At 38.0% G+C, this 20888-nt stretch overlaps 1 protein-coding gene across 4 annotated transcripts in view; it reads right to left on the bottom strand.

Moving 5' to 3' along the window:
* Positions 1-591: 591 nt before the first annotated feature.
* VPS41 (VPS41 subunit of HOPS complex) overlaps positions 592-20888 on the bottom strand; it is a 109557-nt gene continuing 89260 nt past the window's right edge. For all 4 annotated transcript variants that reach the window (XM_052698998.1, XM_052698999.1, XM_052698996.1 and 1 more), the window contains 10 exons: positions 19903-19944; positions 19734-19784; positions 17975-18112; positions 15582-15636; positions 14456-14596; positions 12721-12857; positions 3480-3579; positions 2754-2798; positions 1454-1533; positions 592-950 (listed from right to left, as the gene is read on the bottom strand). In XM_052698998.1, the coding sequence (XP_052554958.1) occupies positions 870-950; positions 1454-1533; positions 2754-2798; positions 3480-3579; positions 12721-12857; positions 14456-14596; positions 15582-15636; positions 17975-18112; positions 19734-19784; positions 19903-19944 (870 nt within the window). In that variant the 3' untranslated portion in view covers positions 592-869. The remainder of the gene's footprint in view (positions 951-1453; positions 1534-2753; positions 2799-3479; positions 3580-12720; positions 12858-14455; positions 14597-15581; positions 15637-17974; positions 18113-19733; positions 19785-19902; positions 19945-20888) is intronic.

The following is a 20888-nucleotide window of genomic DNA, read 5'->3' on the forward strand; positions in this document are numbered from 1 at the left end:
CCTGTATCTATTTAATTTAATCAGGGAACATTTTGAAGAGACCACACTTTCCGATGATGTTTTCTGAAAGATCAGCTTTGGATGTTGAAGTTAAAAATAAAGGTGTTTTTGTTAACATCCAAAGAGACTTATTTAACTTAACTCTTTTGAGTTCCTAAGAACAAAAGAAAATCTTCAAGGCCTCATTTCTGAAAGGCCAGATTTTTTTCTGTGAAGCCAAACAACACTACTACACTTCTTTTATAAGTATTAAGGTCTGCTGCTAACACTTAAAAGTCTCTGCGTGGGTTCAACATGGCACAAACCTAGCTGCACTGTGAAGACTGAGAAAGTGAGCATTTTCTAACAAACTATGAATGTGTAGCCACACAAGTGAGGTACGATCCAGAAGAATGGAATTAAAATTTAACAAGTTTGTCAATCTAATATGTAATGCAGAACACCAGCACCTTCAAATGCTCAAGTAATCCCACGTCAAGAAGTCAGATTCCTCATGGATCTCAAGTTTGCTAGTAAGAATTCAAATTCATTAGTTTTTCTTTACACAACCATGATACGTTGCCAATCTGTGAAACACTTAAATCTTCAGACTGTTTTCCTGTCTTTTTATTTTCCTTCTCAGTTCCACAGTTAAGTAAAGAATAAGCTGAGCACAGGAACAGCGAAATATGAATTGTGTAACAAAGCGCTACTAAGCAAAGGTTTTCACATTTTCCCTTTCCAGAAGGGAAATCCACTAAGCAGGATAACTTACAGAAATCAGTTTTAAATCACATTCAGAATTATTTACAGAAATGATGACTAACAGAAACTACAGTGGCTCCTAACAGACTTGGTGTCACAGACGGGTAGGGAGAGCTAGGGGGCTGCTATTTCTTCATCTCCAGGATTGCACTTCCTGGTCCTCTGTGTTTGGCACTGCATATGTTGCAGAACTGGACAGAAGATACCTGGAAATTAAAAAGAAGACAAGTGTCTCAGACAAATATAATCAATTCATCATGAGAAGATGAGTGAAAATTGCTACTGTTCATCCCAGTGTTACTATTCACATTCAGGCCTATCGACGAAGTCATGGATAGGTTTAGGAATGTGACAATGCTGAATAGAATAAAGCAGGTTATTCTGGAGTCAAAGGGCAGAATTAAGGAAATTCAAACGGGTCATATTCCCTGCACTATTCAAAGTTGCATCATATATTGAAAATTTAGACTGAAGAATGTTATAAAACTTCTCAAACAGCAGCAATTTCTTTCTAAACTGGATACATTTTGCTTGCAGCAGTCTGAAATATCCTTTCCCTAGTCATATACTATTACAAAGTGCCATCAAAAATAATAACTGCAATCACAAAATAATCCCTGATAGAACCATGCCCTTCCCCAAAGATGAGATAAAGAAATTGTCTTCTTGTCTTTGGCAGAAGTGACAGAGATTAAGATTGGTTCCTTACTGTGTTAGATACTGGGAGACATTCTTTGTGAAACATGTGTCTGCAGTGGAACACCACCACGTTGAAGGACTTGGATGCATCTGGGAAAGAGAAAGGTAAATCCGTTACAAAAGGGCAATGGAACAAAGGATTTGGGGGCTACAGTCATAGCCCTGTTTGATTACACACACACAAACACCAAGTCATACCTTTATCACATTAATTTTACAAGTTATTCTGTCGTATTTATAGAAATGATGCAGGATGATGCTATCAGGTAGTGTGTCCTAGTGGTGAAGTTACACAATGATTTTATTCTGATTTTTATTCCTTATGATTTTATTAAATGATGTACACATTTTCAACTGAATTTTTCAGGTTAATATGTGCCACATGTTAAATCTAGGGAGGGCAAAGGATAATCTACCCCAAAGAATTCAGTCATTTTGAAGAAATACGAACAGAAACCACTCTTGCATTAGTGAAGGAAGAACCAAAATATTGAGTATTACTAGAGTTTATGCTCTCAGGACATAAGCTTTAAATGTGGCAATAAGCTGTCTAAGTGCTTCTTGATTCATGAATATTTAGCCCAATTAGAAACATTCAAAGAACTTTCACCTCACTTATCAGATACACCCATCTCTCAGGGCGCTTGCATGTCCAACTCTGTCAGGTCTTCTAGCACCAGGTCTCTGTTCTGGTCTGTATGTTGGTGCATGCAATCACAGTACAACTGTATGTATTATTTTTTTCCTTCTTTTAAGCAAAAGATGGTAGAAACAAGATTAAATAACTGGAAAAGATTTTATTCAGCTATGCAAACAAAGAATAGTTGCATCCAGATAGTTTGTCTTACATTTTCTTGTGTGAGGATGCTGGGACAGACACTTGCCTGGTCAAACTACTATTTCTTAAGATGCCTAGCACCTATACTGACATTCCTGAAATTAGTTCCTTTGCATAATGTACACCTTCAAAAATGAGATACTGAATTTCTAGTTTCAAGACTAACTTCTGAAATGTTTTGAAGTGTTGTAAGAAGTATACCACATGCAATGTAAGAAGTGTTGTAAGAAGTATACCTACAATTTCAAAGCAGGAAGTAAAAAAATCACACGAGTAAAGAAGAAAGTAAGTTGAAAGGTTCAGATTAGTCTCCATTCCCAAATCAGAATTCATAAGCAAGCTTTGCACAAGAGACCAAAATTTATACAGTGATTATCAAGGGAGAGTATTACACATTTCTCTGAATAGCAGCAAACTGTAGTTCCTTTAAAAACAAAAAATAGCCTCTTTTTCTTCCAGAAAAGCATCCTACCTGCAGGAAGTATTGGAGACAGGCATGATTCACAAATATTTTCCTCTGGAAAAAGAAAAAAAGGAAATAAATCTCTAACATTTTGTTAACAACCTCCATGTTTGTTTTATTTTTTAAATAAAACAGGTATTACACATTGCAATCACAGAAATTGATCTCGATCTTAGAGTATTTACTTAAGATACTCATCACAGATTCTCTGATTTTTGTGCAGGAAGAAGCAGGAGCTATATCAATATCAGAGCAGTAGAGGCATAAGGCAAGCTCAAATAAAAAAGGCAGCATAACACGGGTTCCTGACTTCTCTGCTGTATTTTTCCAGCAGAAGCTCTGATCTTCTGCCTTTCCATCACTCCTGGTATAAACACACATCTTGCATAAATCACAGAACTGCTCATGCACATCAGCAGAGCCGCACAAAATATTTCCAACCATTTTTAAAAACTACCTTGTTGCAGGATGTTATTACCTGACTACCTGTTTTGGCACTGAAAAGCATTTTCCACCTTTACAGACAAATTGCAGGATGCAACATATTGCCAGCAATGCAGAGATTGAACAAACAAAAAGCTACATGACGGATCTCGTCTCTACAAATAAGATTTACGCTCTACAAAAAAGAAGTAATACTCAGGTTTTCTAGCAGCTTTCAAAATGGACTGTCACATGGCTTAGGTCTATAGCAACAGAAAAGACTTCAAGTCACCACGTTTCTGCTGTACCCACCATCTACCAGAACGCCCTTCATCTGAGTTCGATGCATTTTCTTCAGCAAAGAAAGAGAGTCAGCAACAAGAATCTTCTTGCAACCTTCCCGCAGCAAGATCTGTTTTGCAAAGAGCACAAAGTACAGCAGTTGTTAAATGGGTGGGCATAACCATCATCCCAGCAAGCCACCTCTGGGTTTCTGCTGCTACAGAGAGAACAACAAATGTTTAAGCCTTTCCAAGATATCAGACCTTCAAACAGCGAGGGAAAAAAAGGATAGGAGGGAAGGAATCTCTACTGAAATGGAAAAAAACTATTAAAAAAAAAAAAAATGAAAGACCTCAGAAAAATCAAATCCTTTGCAAATATATTATCGTCATAAATAAAGATCATCTTCCCATAAGCTTCTCCTAACAGAATACAACGGAGGTATTTCTTTACACTGCCCCTAACAATTGGATTCTAAACCACTTGGAAACTTCCTCCATTCATATCTTCCCTGTCTATGTCAGGAAATAGATATGGTCATCCTAAAACCTTCAAAACCCAACAATTTAAAATTTATTTTGTTCATGCATTTCCTGCTCAGATGCCATTCAGCAAGCCACACTTAAAAGCCCACGCAACTAATCAAAGGTTAGACCTTGTTCATCCTTAGCAAAAACTCTTAAGAGTGCTTTTTTAACTGTAGTATTTTATGTCAGATTCTTATTGTCTGCCAGTGTTGTGACACACAAAAAGAGAGAGATCTCTGGCATCAAAATTGCATACAGTACTATTTCCCAATGCTTAGTGAAGAAGGTTCATGACAATATGACAAACCCAAACAAAGGGTTGTCAGTTTTCTTGCTCCCACCCCACATTCAACCAATGCTTGGAAATTTGCTTTCCAAGACCAGAATTCTTCTGAAAAGTCTTCTGAGAAAGAGAGATTCATAATCAGTTTTAAGCTGAACAAACAAACAAACCAAGGGAAGTGTTAAAGAAGGCAATGCCTATTTGTTTCTCCAGATTATTTGCACTGCAGGAGGTAATGAGCATTAAACCAGACCAGGATGCTGCCAATGCAAGTCTCTAAAAAGAAGTATAACAATAGGTTTTACAGCCAGGTGAACACTATCCAAACCCTCATCTTCGTAAATACCACTGTGAACTAAACAGGACTTGCTGCCAGAGTCATTATGCAATTAAGACTGTGTATCTGAAATACATGAATAAAAAAAATAAATTGATTAACATCAAACATTTTAAACTGGGCATGCCAGTGGGTAAATGGTATTCTCCAGCACTGGACACAGCAAGTTACAAAACACTTCTGAGCTCAAGAAGCTGAATGCAAACCAAACACTTAGAGAATTAATCAATTTTATGTGTGATAGTCTCAGCAGCTATCTGAATATGCTCTTCCCCTTCCAACTTTGCCCAAGGGCAACACAGAAAGGCAAATTTTATGTTAAGTAAAGGAAAACATCACTAGATTAATAAAGAAATACTTAGAAATTTTTTACAGCAGCAGCTGGACAAGACCATCTTTCAGGATGAGTGCTCTGACCAATGTGGAATATTCTCAAGCAGCAAACTCTGGCAAAGGTAGGTAACTAATGCAAAATGGATACGGTCCTCTTTGGCTATCTACTGGAGTTTTTGCTAACTGCACTCAGCACAAGCAGATAAAAAATTGCATGTTTAAGTAAAAGGACCCAAGAAAACATTGCAAATGGTGGAATAGAGATACAACGATTCACTACTTTCTACTTAAAATACAGAGTGGCAATAGGAAAACTTGTTACAAAAAAAAAGATTGAAACAAAAAAGCACCAAAACATCAATTATGTCTCATGAAAACCTCAACACTACTTGATCCTTTAAAAACAACACAGAGGAAACAGAAACATGTTACAAGGCATATGCAGCATCTTCTCTGTGACAGTTAAAACTCCACTAAGACTTTGCACACAATATTCAATGACTGATCGTCAGACTTTATTTTTATTACAAGTGGAATACAAGGTGCAGCCACCATAATGTAGAAGGAACTTGGAATGATGGAGGTGAAAGATAAAATGTCAAGGCAATAAATCAATGCTTCTGTAGAAACACATTTGAAGAGCTCAAGGAAGAGATGGACAATATAAGAATTGTAGAAAGAGAAGTAAGAGAGGGATTTTGGAGATGAGACAGGGAGAAAGTGTGCTTGAATGAATTTCTTTGTATTAAAAGCAGCGAGAAGCATTTATCTGTGCCTGAAGATTAGACTAAACTTGACATCAGATGTAAAACTGTAATGAAACCATTCTCTAAAGAAATGCAGTAAGAAACAAAAAGTCTTACAAAACAATTTTTTTACCCTTTAAAAAGTGCTGTAAATGCAATCAAGACACCATGGTAAGTTTAGAGAAAGAAGTTTTAAATGGATCTGGTGCTTCACCAAATTAATGAAACCATCTGCAACCAAAATATTTATTGCAAAAAAAAAAAAAAAAAAAAAAAAAAAAGAAGAAGAACTGGAGTTCATTCTTCGACAGTAGAAAAGGTGCAGCTGCACAGTTAAAATCACAAGCAATGGAAACTACTATTCATGTAGGTCGCTCCAAAAGTAATGCCTCCTATTTATTTCCACGGAAACTACAAGAGATACAATGAGCACAGTAACACCATTTGATACATTCTCAGCTACAAAACACTATTTTTCAACATAGCCACTACCATTAGCTATGCATTTTTTGCCAGTGATGAACAAGAGCCTGAGTACTGCACTACTAAAAATCTGCACCAGTGGAGGTGGCCTCACCTGTTTCACAGCTGCTAATGATGGTGTAATTGCTAGGAAAATGTTGCACACAGTCCATCTTTCAACAGACTGAACAGATGGAAGTCAGAAGGTGCCAAATCCAGACTATATGGTGGGTGTGGTAGGACAGGCCAGCCAAGATTGGCAAGGTGCTCCATGGTCTTTCAAGTGGGATGGGGTCTGCTGTTACCATGCTGCAAGAGAAAGGCTGTCTTCTTCTCTGGCCTGACCCTGTAAGCTTGAGCCTTCAGCTCAGTCAATGCCTTGATTTAGTGGTCAGAGCTGATGGTCTGTCTGAGTTCCTGAAAAGTCCATAGTGATCACCCCTGTCCTATCTCTAAAGACAGTGCATGTAACTTTACCTGCTGAGAGCTGCATCTTGAACTTTTTCTTTGACGGAGATCCCCATGTCACCACTCCATGGACTGCAGTTTTGATTCTGGCTAATAGAGGTGGCATCATGTCTGCACACCATGTGATCCAGAAAATTGTCACCTTAAGTCTTATTCAATACGTTCTGATAAACCTGTATATGGTGTTCTTTCTGTTCCTGTGTGAGCATTTGTTGGATTCACCTGTGCAAACTTTGCAGTATCACAATGTTGTCATCATTGTTTCTAATGTGCTGCAGCCAATATTCAGTTCTGTACACAGTTCCCTGGTTGTAATCTTGCTGATTCATGTGGTTTAGCTGATCGAGATGCTCTTCTTTTTGTTATGGCAGCTGTGCATGGCTGTCTGGAAAATGGGTTATCTTTCAAATTGCTGTGCTGTCATTCAGTGTTTTGTCTCCAAAAATATTGAGCAAGAGTTGATGAATGTCTACAGGTGCAATTTTTTTCCACACGGAGGAATTCAATTCCACACCTTTGTTTCAGATGCACTTTCATGTCAGAAAGCATTTTGTTGCTGTGCTAGAGATGGTCCCTCTGCTGCCATCTGTAGCATGGCAACAAAATGTAATGGAAAATTCGTGGGAGGGTTCAACCTCTACTACCACACCAACATCTGCTTCCAGTGCTGTGGGACAGGGCCATAAAAACACATTACTTTTGGAGCATTCTTCGTAATTAATAAAGTCCTGATTTGCATATGCTTAACATTACCTTTAAAGGAAAACACTGCAGTATGCAGTTAATTTGAAGGTTATACTCAAAGCACGAGGAATACATTCGGGCCAGCACTCAACAAAGCCCAGGTTTCTCCAGGACAATTACCCCAAAATCTCCAAAATGCATCATTACCCCAGTGAAAGGTATGTTACGTTTAGTTACAGAATCACAGAATGGCCAGCGTTGGAAGGGACCTCAAGGATCTTGAATCTCCAATCCCCTGCCACATGCAGGGCCAACAACCTCCACATTTAATTCCAGACCAGGATGCCCAGAGCCCCATCCAACCTGGCCTTGAACACCTCCAGGAACACATCCACAGCCTCTCTGGGCAGCTGTTCCAGCACCTCACCACTCTCATAGCAAAGAACTTCGCCCTGACATCCAACCTAAATCTTCCTTTCCTGAACTTAAAACTATTTCCCCTTGCCCTGCTGTTATCTATCCTTTCAAAGAGTTGAAAAAGAGTCACTACAACCAAGTGGGGAGTGTCTCACTATGCAAGCTGCCACCCGTCCCTAGTGCCTCCTAGATGTCTGAACAGCTGCATATCTACATCCAGGAGGAAACCCTAACAGATCCTCCAGATACTTTCAACCAGCATTCATTCATCATTCCCACTGGTGTCTGCTGGTTCACAGCAGAATGCTGTGAATGGGAGAATTATGGATGGACAGCCTCCATCAGAGGTACTGCAGGTTCAATCAAAGTCTAAACCAATAACTCATCATCTGAGTAAAATGGCTAACCCACAAAACCTAGAGATACTGAATCTAACCAAACTGCTTTTAAATTCTAAGACCATTGAGTATATTTGGGGAGAACAATGTAAGAATACCAAAATCTTTTGAAATGTTTTACTGAAAACTGTCAAAAAGAGGTTGAAAAATTAGGCGTGTTCTGGAATAAGGGAGGTGTTTAAATCTCCAACTACACAAGCATTTCTTGTATTTCACTTAGGCAGACTCTTATAAATTCAGAAAATGTAACAGACATAACTAACACAGAAGTAAACAAATAAGGGACATTTAAGATCAGCCTTCTCTGTGACAAATAAGTGTGATGCAACAACTATAGAAGACATGGGCTGTAATTATACAATTTGTTTTAAGAGATGTCTGTTTATTTTAAGAAATGCTACCAGATTCCTTAGTTAAGACCACTGAGTTATCAGTTACCAGAAATTTAAACACACAAGATTTCATATTTTTTTTCAATTTAATTCCCAGGGAACTGAATATTGAAGGCAAATACAAAGTTCAAATACACATTACAGAGAAAATAATGAGTTTCGGTCCAGAGATGATGTATTAAAAAAGCCCCAAGAAACTAATTAGCATCAGTTTCATTAGAAAAAAATATATATACATTGCACAGAGATCATGGTAAATGTTAATTTTGGTATGTTTTTCAAACAAAAGCAATACTGGCCTCACACTCTTTGCTAAGAGATACTTTAAAAATTTGTACTGCAAAAACACTAATGGGAACAGAAGACCCATATGAGTCTCAGAAGAGACCTGTATCAGAAACAACATCTGCAGTGTGTAAAATAAATTACCTAAGAACGACAGTATTTTCTGATGCAAAACAAATCTAAACTGCTTGTATCCCCTTAACTTAAGGGGCTCAAAACAGGCAAACTCCATGCCTACATAAGCAAGTAGCACATTATTTGCATTTTTAGAATGGTCTTCAAACAACCACAGCCTTTGGCTGTGAGGGTATGAAGCTGGTATCCAAAAAGCCTAAATGGGTGACAGCAGCCATTGACCTGTTCTCAGTCCTGCCACCCTGAAACGTGAAGAAGAACAACATGCATCAGATGGAAAAATCTGTGTTAGGAAGTGTCTTCTGATAGGAGTTTATACATTACTGACTGAAGACAGGCTGGACATCGTAGGAGAAAACATTCTCACATAGTCAAACATTTCACTATTGCTGAAGAGTACCGGAACTTCCCCAGGTTCAGAACTGATTTTTTTCTTGTTCTTCCAATGAAGAAGATGTTGTTGTAGAGGAGCTCCAGTTAAATACGGTTTGTCTCCAGAAGATTATCAAAAAAGATTCTATTACAACTGAATCCTAGCTTTCAGCAAAAAAACATACTTGTAATTTGAAGAATATAAAAGGACTGTTGGATGAAACAAAGGTCATAGAGCTGGCAGGTGCTCTTATCTACGTAAATACAACATCAGTTTGCAAAGTCACACTGACAACTTCTCAGTTATACAGAGATAGCTATGTTTTGATTCCATGTTTTTGAAAGCACTTCTAAATGCAAGCAGTAGAGTTGAAAACCATGAAGCTTTTCTCAGGATATCAATATAACTTAGGCCAATTTGGTTAGCCTGCCATGGATTTGAATGATAACTAGTTACAGTGAAAATGTTGACTGGAGAAAGGTGATTTATTTGCTGTTGAATAGAAGATGTGCTAGGAACATGTCAGTTTAATAAACTGCAGGTTCCTCTTTAAGACTGTAAGCTTATCTTCAGGACTTTATAAATTCAAATGAAGTAGCTCGTGGTCTATTTCATCTATAAATTTATGGCACTGAAGAATTAGATTTCAGGAGATAGATATAAAAAAAAGTTTTAGATTACACTTACTTGATAAATATTGTTAAAATGCAAACAATTATAACTTTATCTTTACAGCCCATGTCATCGTAACTTTGTCTATGAATGTTACTGCATATAAACACTGAAATTGCTATGATGGTTATGGTTTTAATACATTAACTTTGATAATGACAAACAGAACAGAACAGAAAATGTTTCTCAGGAAGGGAAGAAAAACCAAAAAAGGCAATAACCACTTGGAGTTCGAATCCCAATTCAGAAAAGCACTCACATGAGTGCTTACATCTTGCACTGTTCAGGTAAATTCTGAAGTCTGTACTCAGCAATGCAAAACTCATGATGCAAAACTGCATTTCCAGAAATGGGAAAATAAAAAAAAATAAAAACAGATAATTCTTATAAGAATAATATAAGGCAGCTGAACAGATTCTCAGCTGTAAAGCACAGCTGTAAAACCATGCAGAAATAAATCAGTAATACTCATTTGAATGGATTGTCCATGAAGAGATAAGTCTCACATTATCTGCACTTTTATAGAATACCTAATATCTCTTTTAGTGTCATTTTTGTTTGGTTGGCAGCAAATGTACTAATCACAGGATCACACCCTTCACAAAACTGTGAATTATTCACTTTAAAGCTGTGGTGAGCTTAGGGTAGCACATACAGTGGTTGCAGCATTCATGTAAGAGATGGTAATAAGTTGAAACGAAGAAATCAATCTACAACATGCCAGCTTTGATAAAAACTTACATTATTCAGGGAAGATGTCAGATTAGAGAGATATTAAAACAAATTTTGTTACATTAATAGACTTATTTGCTGGATTCACTAACACACTGTAAGCTACATATGGCATGCTTTGGCAGCCATTCAATTTAATTCACTTGATTTTGTTGGGATGTTAAGAATGTTGTTTCAAAGAGAAAAAGTCTAAGCAGACCTGCTTTTAGACATACATAAAATCACATCTCGTGGAAAGTTCACCACAGAGGAAATTTAGGAATATAGTAGGAAATCTGCACTTGTGTAAGTACTAAAATAATCTTACCAAGGCTTGCAAATGAGGTCACAGTCAAATAATATAAAGGCCCAGGTGCAACACCTTTTGGGGGATCTGATGTTATAAAAAGATCAGCATGGTTTTCTTATTTGGCAGTGACTTGCAAGTGAAGCAATGGGTTATAAGTATGCTCAACCTCTGTGGATCTAGAAATAAGATTTCTTTTTTTGTCTTTGAAAATGGGAATAGTAAGGCTTGTGCACATACGGAGCTGGTGATCTGAAGGGATGAAATCACACAAAGTCCTAACCAAAGAAATCTGGATTGCTGTACAAGTTTGAAGTGTCTGGTACATTATGTGATACAAATAAGGAAGTTTTTACCAAAATGAAAGGAGTTGTCCCAGGCCAGAATAGAGAACACAGATTTCAAACCACAAAGCCACACAATGTGAAGAAAAGGTGTGACCAGGCATCATGCAGACAGACAGAGACTAGCTCTGAAGAGGCTAATGACACAGTAGTCATGATGAAGCTAGGACAGAACTGCCCTCAGCTAGGAACAGCCACTTAAAACATCTACTTGAAGTCCTAGCTGTTTCTTGAAGTATGTGCTGAATGCAGAAACAGTTCTGTTAACAAAACTGACCGTGCCAAATTAATGCTTCTTAGGTGAGTGTGCACCCAAGAGCTGCCATCACATCTCTGACACCATCTGTTTATAATGGTGCACTTTACATTGCCTGTACCACTTCAGGAGCAGCCTTATTTTAAGCTATAGCTCATAATTCTCAAAAAAAAACAACCAGTCCCTTAAGTAGGCCTCTTAATTTCTTTTTTTTTTTTTTTGCTATGTTGTCATGCTATAGTGCCAAAAATCCAAGCACAAGTTCCATTAAGCTTCCTAATTCCTACTTCTCCTCAGAGATATAAATTTTAGCCCTTGAGCTACCCAGACCTACTTCAAAATGAATTAACTTAAAATCCATGAAGCATTTCAATTATAAGCACATAAAAAAAATTTAGATACTGGTCTAGAAGTAAGCAGTGCAAAGTAATTTTGTTAAAAGCCGTCTGAAGAGAAAATGATTCTTCCGTTCACAAAATGTGACCAAGTGATTTTGTCAGCTTTATCTGAATCCCCTAACACACGCTGCATGTATGCAAACAGCACTTTATCACTCTCTGTGCAGAGGTACACAATGTTCCATTTTGATTTCAACAGAATGCAGGAACAGTGGGATCAGCAGTTCAAGCAGCAGGGAACTGACAGCAACAAGATCAACATGCAACTGCTTAAAAGATGCACGCAATTTTACTAGCATTGTTTTGGAAAGATAGTAATATCTAATGAAGTCTATAAAAACCTGCAAGCAATGCTACAACCTGCAGTACATGCAAACTTGCACCTGTCTGTTGTGGGTAACTCCTTCCACAAAACAGGAACAAGATACTTAATCTCTCAGAAATCCTTAAAGTCACGATCTAAAATACCCAAATCATCCAAGTCTTTCAAAAATTCTACTTACTCACCAGGCTTATGACAGTATGGGAGAGATTCAGAAGAGGCAGAAGCTATCTAGAGAAAAAAAGTATTCATCTGGACAAATTTCTACCCTTTCTGTCAAGGTTTCATCCCAACTCCCTGCGATAACGATATCCTAACAAGATGAACAAACCTAGGTGACAAGCATTTCTTGTGCTGCTCACTGGTGAAATGGTCTTTGATGTCTTTCTGAAAATCTTCAGAGGAAGAGCACAACATTTACCTGCAAGTTGTAGTCCTGAAGAATTTTCACTAGCGAGTCTCTCAGATTAGGAATCTCCATGCCTTCCTTAATACGATGAATCAAAAGAATGGGGTCAACATGAGTTCCAATATTGTTCAACAAACCAGTAATAAAAGCTGTGAAAAACAGGAAACAAGTAAATTAAGAAAAAAAATCCATCCACCTTCTTAAAGGATGCTTCAGTAGCAGACAGGCTTTGGTTGTTTCTATGACAGCTCTTTACAGAGAGAGCACTAAACCACTTTTACATAGCCTTCACATCTTTCTTCCAGCTGCATTTACTTGAAAATAGGTCTTTTGGGAAGATAAAGACACAGTTTGCCTATTTACAAATCTCCAGGGCTATTTGGAAAACTGATACCAGAGTAGCCAGAGCAAGTCATCAAAACCACAAGAGAATAACACATTTCAATTCAGTAAAAAGGCACTTGTACAAGAAGAAGTAGAAAATTCACTTCATTGTTTGAATATTCTATTCTAAATTGCAGCATTAAGAAGTGTATTTGCAAACACTTAACTTCAAGGAAACGTGTTTCTCAACAGTGACAAGATGGACACTAATGTCCAACTTCCTGAAATGCAACTGGCTAAATGAAACAGAAGGATGAACTTCCAATAAGACAGAGCTGACCTCAAGGGCTCAATAACATGCTTTAACTCGGTCAGCACTGAAGTTAACAGGAAGTTGGACTCAATGATCTTTGAAGGCCCCTTCCAACTGAACTATTCTGAACGTTCTTCTTCAAAGCCCAAGAATAAGGAACACCACTGGAGTTGCTCTGCATTACGGCAGATGGAATGGAGATAACTGTATATGCTTTGAGTTCCTTTTCCTCTAAAGTTGTCAGTAACTGTAGCATTGTTTTTAGTGAAGAATTACATTTAGATAGGGATTTCTGTTGGTAAGATAACTCGATAACATCATAATTCCAAATTAGTAACAGATTTTGGTTGCGGCTGCTTGTTAGAATTAGTGGACAAGTGATGAAAATGCATTTATTCTTATGTTAATTCTATGAGACCTTCAATCCTTTGGAAAAAGAGATCCCCACAGAGATTTTAGAGTCTTGATTTAAAGCACCAAAAGAGACTGCAAAACTAACAGAATTTGCAGTTAAAATAATTCTGTATTTTCCCAGTCATATGAACTCCTCTGAGTTTGCCTCCCGAATAAAGCTGATGCTGTTAAGGAGCTTCTGACAGCTTGTGATTCCATCTGAACTTTAAACTTGAGTAGACATTTATATTGTGGATGAAGAGCAAAAAATGCTCGTTATTACAGATCCTGCATTGATGACACAGAAACAAAACAACTGAGGGGCAGACAGGTGAAGACTCTCCATTTTCAAAGTTTCTAAAGGGAAGCAGCAGTAGTAAACATCAGGGTTTATTCTGAGGGTGCCTAAAAATAAAGCTTCATACAGTGCCAAATTAAAAGTACCATTCTGTCCTTACTTTGTCATTAAGGACATAACTGCACAGCTTTGTCAAGTGTTAAATCTCTATGTACTCATCCTGTAGCATGCCCACATGTTCCCTTATGGGAAGCTTCTATGCTCAGCAGGAGGAGATAAGGCATGCTCTACCAACCAGAACATCTCCCTGGTGATCCAAAAATGCCTTTGCTAGCACGCATGTGGATAATTCAATCCTTTATGTGCAATAGCATTCCACAAAGACTACACAGGAAAGGCTAAGAAACTATCCTGCTTACGTGGTTTGTCAATAGAATACAAAATGAGGTCTTCCCAAAGTTCTCCATCATCTTGTTCCTTGGCAAATTCAATAGCTTTATCTACATCTTGCAGTTCTTCCATTATCATCTTCAAAGCACTGCGGCTGTTCCCCATTCTGCCTAGAAGGATAAAATAAGAGTTTATAAAACCTAAAGCACTGAGTACTGATAAGCATTTAAGAAACACTTGTTGCTTTTTCCTTACGAATTTTCTAAGTGATAAATTCCCCCATATTAGAAACCTAATCCAATCAACTTGATGAAAGGAGAGCTCATTCCAGAGCTATCAGTATCACCTGAACATGTGCACAGAGGACTCTGCTGGACTGGGACCCAGATTCATTCTTACAGACATGGTAGGCCATACTCTAAACTGCAGCAACATCTGACACAAGGTGAAGGGTGTTCATGTGTACGTATGTTTGCATGCATATGAACTTTAAGATGATTTATCTCTTGTTAAGAACCTGTATCAACACACTTAACTTGCTCTAAGCATAGTTCAGCTTACACCCATGGAAAATAAGAGGGAGGAAGCAAAAGCTCTGAACTGTTTGTCAAGTAAATCCATGAGTAAATTCTACTCTGCTCTCAAATGGTCCACAAAATGTTCTTATTAAAAAAAAAAAGATTGATTATATCAGTAATAAACACTTTCCATTCTGATTATAATTAATACACAAACACACATACAAATCTTACAGTAATACAACAGCTCCCATTCAGAAGTGGGGAAGTTAATTTTAAACTATTCAAACATGAATTATTTTTTTAATAAGAAAAAACCAGCACTAGCAAACCTTCTGCCTAAGCAAAAGGTGACACTAAGCTCCTGAGATGTGCTTGGAGTGAAACCTGTTTTATTTCTCCCCTGTCCCCAAACAGAGAGAATTACTCTTCTCTTGGAGGTTCTCTCAAAATCATATCATATGCATAATCAACCCCTTTATTTTCCAAATCATGTTATTTGGTCTTACTGACCGCATACCAACTTTGTCTTTGGGAAGTGTGCCAAAAGACAGTAACAATACATCACACGTTTTTGCAGCATAAACTTCACAAGATTAAAAGCGTGTTGTAATTTATCACAGGGAGAGTTACTTACTCAGAAGATAAACTGTCTCTTCTACAAAGTTTCTCTGTTGGCAGATCTCTAGAGCCTTGAATTAAGACAAAAGAAAGAAAGAGAATACAGGGAACCACGTAACAAGATATTCTATTGATCACAAATGCTACAAGAAACTAAAGGATACCTTTCCATGAAGTTGCATTACTCATTCTGACAGGAATACAGCGTCCTTAACATGCACTGTCAGGTCCTCTGTCATTAATTAAAAGGAGAAATTCCATGGCATTTTTTGCTTTTTTCTCTAAGATTAAATAATTTTAGTAACTGGGATGTTTTTCAGCTACACACAGATTCCATAACTGCCCATGACATCAGTTCTCAGCAGTAACAGAACCTGTGCACAGTTGAAAAACACCCCAGTTACTAGAATCACCAAAGTGATTACCAATAAGTTCTTAGCAATGCAAATCAGGCAGGCCTGGGTGTGCCATAAATGATGCCACGTCTGTTTACAACCTAGAAGCAGAAAGCAAACTCGACTCACCAAATTTCCATGGCATTAACTGTTCACCAAATAAATATTTTCATACTTGGAAATCAAAACTGCATCTTCGTAAGATATAGCTACAACTGATGACAGAGGTAGGAATTAACTCTTCCTTCTATTCTCAAATAGATGGGTTACCATAAAGTCCAAAGACATACACAATGAATTTCAGGGGCAGGGTAGTGATTTCACAACCAGATACTTTGGCTGCTTGAAGGGATAAATAATGAGTAATGAATATATTACAAACAGAGTTGATAACCTTTTTTCTCTCCACTTAGAGTACAAATTACCAAGCATTCAGTATTTCTGGAAGTTGCACGTTCAGTGACTGCCATGCTCCCTCTAGAGGAAAAGAGGGGACAGTCATATTTTTTTCTTCAGTTTGTTTTACACAAGCTTTGCTAAACTGCACTTGAAAGCAGTGGCTTACTTTTAGAGAAATAGAATGACTTCTTCTTGCATTGTTTATCATTTATTTACAGCAACAGTAAGTACGAGTTTGTTCAAATTGTTTTTTTCTTTCAATTTTCACACAGCGCTGGAACCAGCTTAACAGAAAGTGAGCACCTGGGAAGTTATGCTCTATATACATATGGAGCAAAAAGCACTGTTATATGGTATTTATGGTAAAAAGCACAAAGGCTGCTCCAAAGGCAATGCCTTCTGTTTTTTTATGTTGGCCCACGACATCAGAGGCAGATGTTGGTGGTACAGCAGTAGGGGTTGAACCTCCCACCAATATTCCATTATATTTTGTGGTGGTGCAACAGATGGCAGCAGAGGGGCAGTCTGACCAAATGGTGCCTGGCATGCAAGTGTGTATGAAGCAAAGGGGTGGGCTGGGCCTCTGACATGTTCTTGTTTACAGTTTAAAGCAGTGCCAACAATGCCAACACTGAAATCATGTAGTTTTTGGAACAACTGGGACAATTTTAACAATGACCAAGGCTGCAGTCCTAACATCGTTTTGTTTTCCTGTATTGAACAGGAAAGTTGGCTGACAATTGAAAAAAGCAAACAAAATAAGAGAGGTGCCATGAATGGTTCTGTTTAGAGTGTCAACCACAGAAACTACAGTATTTGATAATACATTTAAACTATTCCACAAGGGTCATCACTACATCTGCATACAGAAAGGCAAACTTTCAGCTTGGCTGAGCAGATCAGACCTCAACTGCGAAATCAGGTTTAATACAATACTGACCCAAATGAAGAGTAAAACTCAAATTTCCATTCCGTTCACTTTAATTCAGAAGTGTTAAATTAAAAAAAAAATACAAACATGAGCATCATTAGTTCATTTTATATTTGATGAGACAAAGTAAGGAGGGGGAAATGTAAAAAGGATAAAAAAGATGGCAACACAGTACTTTGCAGAATTCCCAGTCTGCTAGCAGAAGTACAAAATCAAAATATTTCTGGCTCTGTTAGTTTACTGACTGTTAAATTGTGTAAGTTACTTGAAAACAACTCAGAACCTTAGAATATAAAGCCAAAAAACATACCATTAAAGTTATCTATTTTTCAAGATCTAGCACTGACTATGCTTAGATTTTTCAAAACAATTGTTTATTTCCTGCAACCACAACCCACTGCCTCAGTCAGGTCAGGCTCTGATGAATAAAGATGCTTCAGGCATGCATCAAGTATGAATTTTGGACTTCTGCCTTAAAAACCACCTCAAATTCCTGCAATCTGAGCTACAAGAGAAAGGTCTTTGCTAGCAGCCAGGAGAAGGTGCATCACTTCTGCAGGTAATGATCACAAAGCCAAAGGATTCTCCCTTTTGGCAGTAGAGGGCAGTGCCAGACACACTTACAAATGTACAGTTCTACAAGCATGAGATGTAAAACTCCATGACTGGTGTTATGGGGCTTACCTTCTCTAGTGGGCAGTGTGTGCTGTCTCTGAGAAATGGCAGTAGATTTGGACGATCGTATTCAGCATAAAGACTGATCTGTTTTTCATGATACCGTTGTCCTTTATGGTGGTCTCTTTTGAAAAGCTTGTGCAAATACTAAGAATCAAAAGAAGAAATGGAATTCAGAAACTCTCCCACAACATTATTTGGACTGTATAAGAAACTCCTCATTAAATTCCTCAGGAACACACTAACACATACTAACAGGCACAAAGATTCAAAAGGCTGATTTTTTTTCCCCCAAAGTACTCTCATCACAGCATTCTCCATTATTAACTCTGTAAAACAGTTTCTTAGCAACATTTGAGTAAATGTCCTTTAATCTTCACAGATTTTGAATTTGATGGAAAACTTTGGAGAAATACATCAAATGAAACATTTATTTACCTAGATATGCTTGACCATTATGGGTAAGTTTAAATTATGAACATTTTAACCAAAGTACTGGTCCTATGAATAGAGGGGTGAAGGCCATTCTTCCTCTGTGAGCAAAAAAAAGAAAAAAGACTTAAGAATAATCTGGAGGGCCACTCGTATCCAAAGGGAAGCAGACTCCACACTTTGAAACAAATGCATGCCCTCCATAAACTGAGGGCATCTTCTTCGAAAAGCTCTTGGGCTGCAGGCTGCACACTTCATAGAGTTGTTTGCTATAATCAGATCTCTAACTCATAAACTCACTCTCTCCAGCAGATCGATCGATGCCTTGAGCCCCAGTACAGCAGCAAGTTAAAACTTCCCTCCCTAATACAGCCCAAGATCACAGTTACATGTTAAGCATTCTACCAACAGCACGCTCCAACTGAAGGGTTGCTCTCAGAATAGCAATTTGGAGCCACAGTTGTTCTGATGTATTGTAATGCTGCACAAAGCAGAACAGTCCTGCAGAGTATGGAATTTACTGCTCTAGATAAGCAGTTCACTGTCTTTATGGAACAGAAAAACCTGCTTCAGAGTTGCATCCAACATCCAACCCCACTTCTATGTAAGGAAAGAGGAAGTGGGAAGCAAGCAAAAAAGAACTGACCAGAGAGGACAAGCATCTGCAATGCAAAAATAAGGAATACCTCAGAGGATCTTAACCACAAAGCAGTACATTACCAAGTTCTCACGTGTATACACTGTCAGATTATTTTACTATTGTAAAAATGCAATGATCGTGGTAGAAAGTGGATGAGCAGAAGTAGCCACTTTGGTTGTGATGATTTATGAAATTTCAGTATCGTGTGCACACTGACACAGCATACACACATGGGACCATAGAATCCTTAGAGCTGAAAGGGATCACTGAAGGTCATCTAACTCAACTCCCCTGCAATGAACATGGACATCACAGACAGATCAGGCTGCCCAGGGTCTAAACCAGCCTCATACTGATAGTCTCCAGGGACAGGGCATCAACCACATCTCTGGGCAACCCATTCCACACCACTCTCACTGTCAAAGATTTTTTCCTTGTGTCTAACCTAAATCTACCCTATTTGAGCTTGAAACCATTTCCCCTTGTTCTATCACCACAGACCCTGCTAAAGAGTCTGTCTCCTGTAGCTCCCCTTTAAATACTGAAAGGCCACTATCAGGTCACCTCGTGGACTCCTTGCTGGAGAGCCCCAGCTCTCTAAACCTGTCCTCGAAGGAGAGGTGATCTATAACAGATGTGTCCTGCAGATATCTTATCCAGCTCAAAGTGAAACTAGTAAAATATAGAAGTTTTTACCACATGTTGTAGTTCAGGTCTGTTTTCTAGCTCTTCAACAACTCTGTCAATCTGCAAGAAAACAAAAACCCAAAGATTAGCAAATCTCTGTGAACATTCACAGGATTGAAAGGGGGATGAAAAATGCAAGCAGCACTGGATCACTGTATCATGAACTTGTCATACTCACGGAAATTTTATCTTCATTATCCAAAAGCATGTCCACTGCTTTCTGAAGTAAAGAAAGAAAATCCAGGTAAGAAATAGGTATGCACATTTTGTCACTCTTGATTACAGCACTATGCTTGTTCACTGATGGGTATCGGATGGACGCTGCAGACTTATTCTTCTCAGCAGCATTAATTCAGAAAGCAGTTTGCATAACAACAGCACTCTCCAACAGCAGAGCATTACAGGTAAACAAACACGTAATGTACTCATCCAGAATACCTGTCCAAAGTTCACACACTAAAAGTAATCAGTTCTGTGCACTTACACTGCAGGTACAGTACGCCCATTGAGTCATGGCTCACAGAAGGCCATAGGCAAATGCTGAAGAAATACTATTTGTCCAAATGCAAAAGTGAGCTGCAGGGTGATGGCTGTATAGGAAACACACACAGCTCAACTTGCCTTACAATTGGATTCCCCCAGCCTATCTGTACACTGCTACTGCTACTGTAACAGGAGCAGCCAAGATCACGTAAACAAGAGTAGTCACCAGGGTGCCTGCTCTGCTTCCACTTATAAAATCAAATTTTGGTTCAATAAAACAAAATAAACTCAATAAAACAATAAAACATCATCAGATGCTTGATGTAACTCATTATATTTATTTTAAAAAAATGATACACTATACCAAATACTCATCTTTGGTATAGATTGCTCCATATTTTAGTTCCAGTGCTGAAACAACAGCTGCACAGAAACAGATGATCTACTTGTTTTCTTCCAAGGATCATAGAGATTGTTTCCCCAAGTACCAAACAGATTCTTTTCCCAGCACGCATACAAAAGCTCATTTGCTGAGGTTTTAGACAACTGGGAAGAAAGAAGATTGAATTTGGCACCATATGCACACTTTTCGATTTTTGAGATTTAAGTTAATGACTACACAAACTTCCAGACACAGAGTAATTAATTACAATGAAAAAAAAAAGTGCAAAATACATTCAA

This window comes from Tympanuchus pallidicinctus, unplaced genomic scaffold (assembly GCF_026119805.1).
Source record: "Tympanuchus pallidicinctus isolate F22 unplaced genomic scaffold, pur_lepc_1.0 scaffold34, whole genome shotgun sequence".
In the NCBI taxonomy this organism is placed as follows: Eukaryota; Metazoa; Chordata; class Aves; order Galliformes; family Phasianidae; genus Tympanuchus; species Tympanuchus pallidicinctus.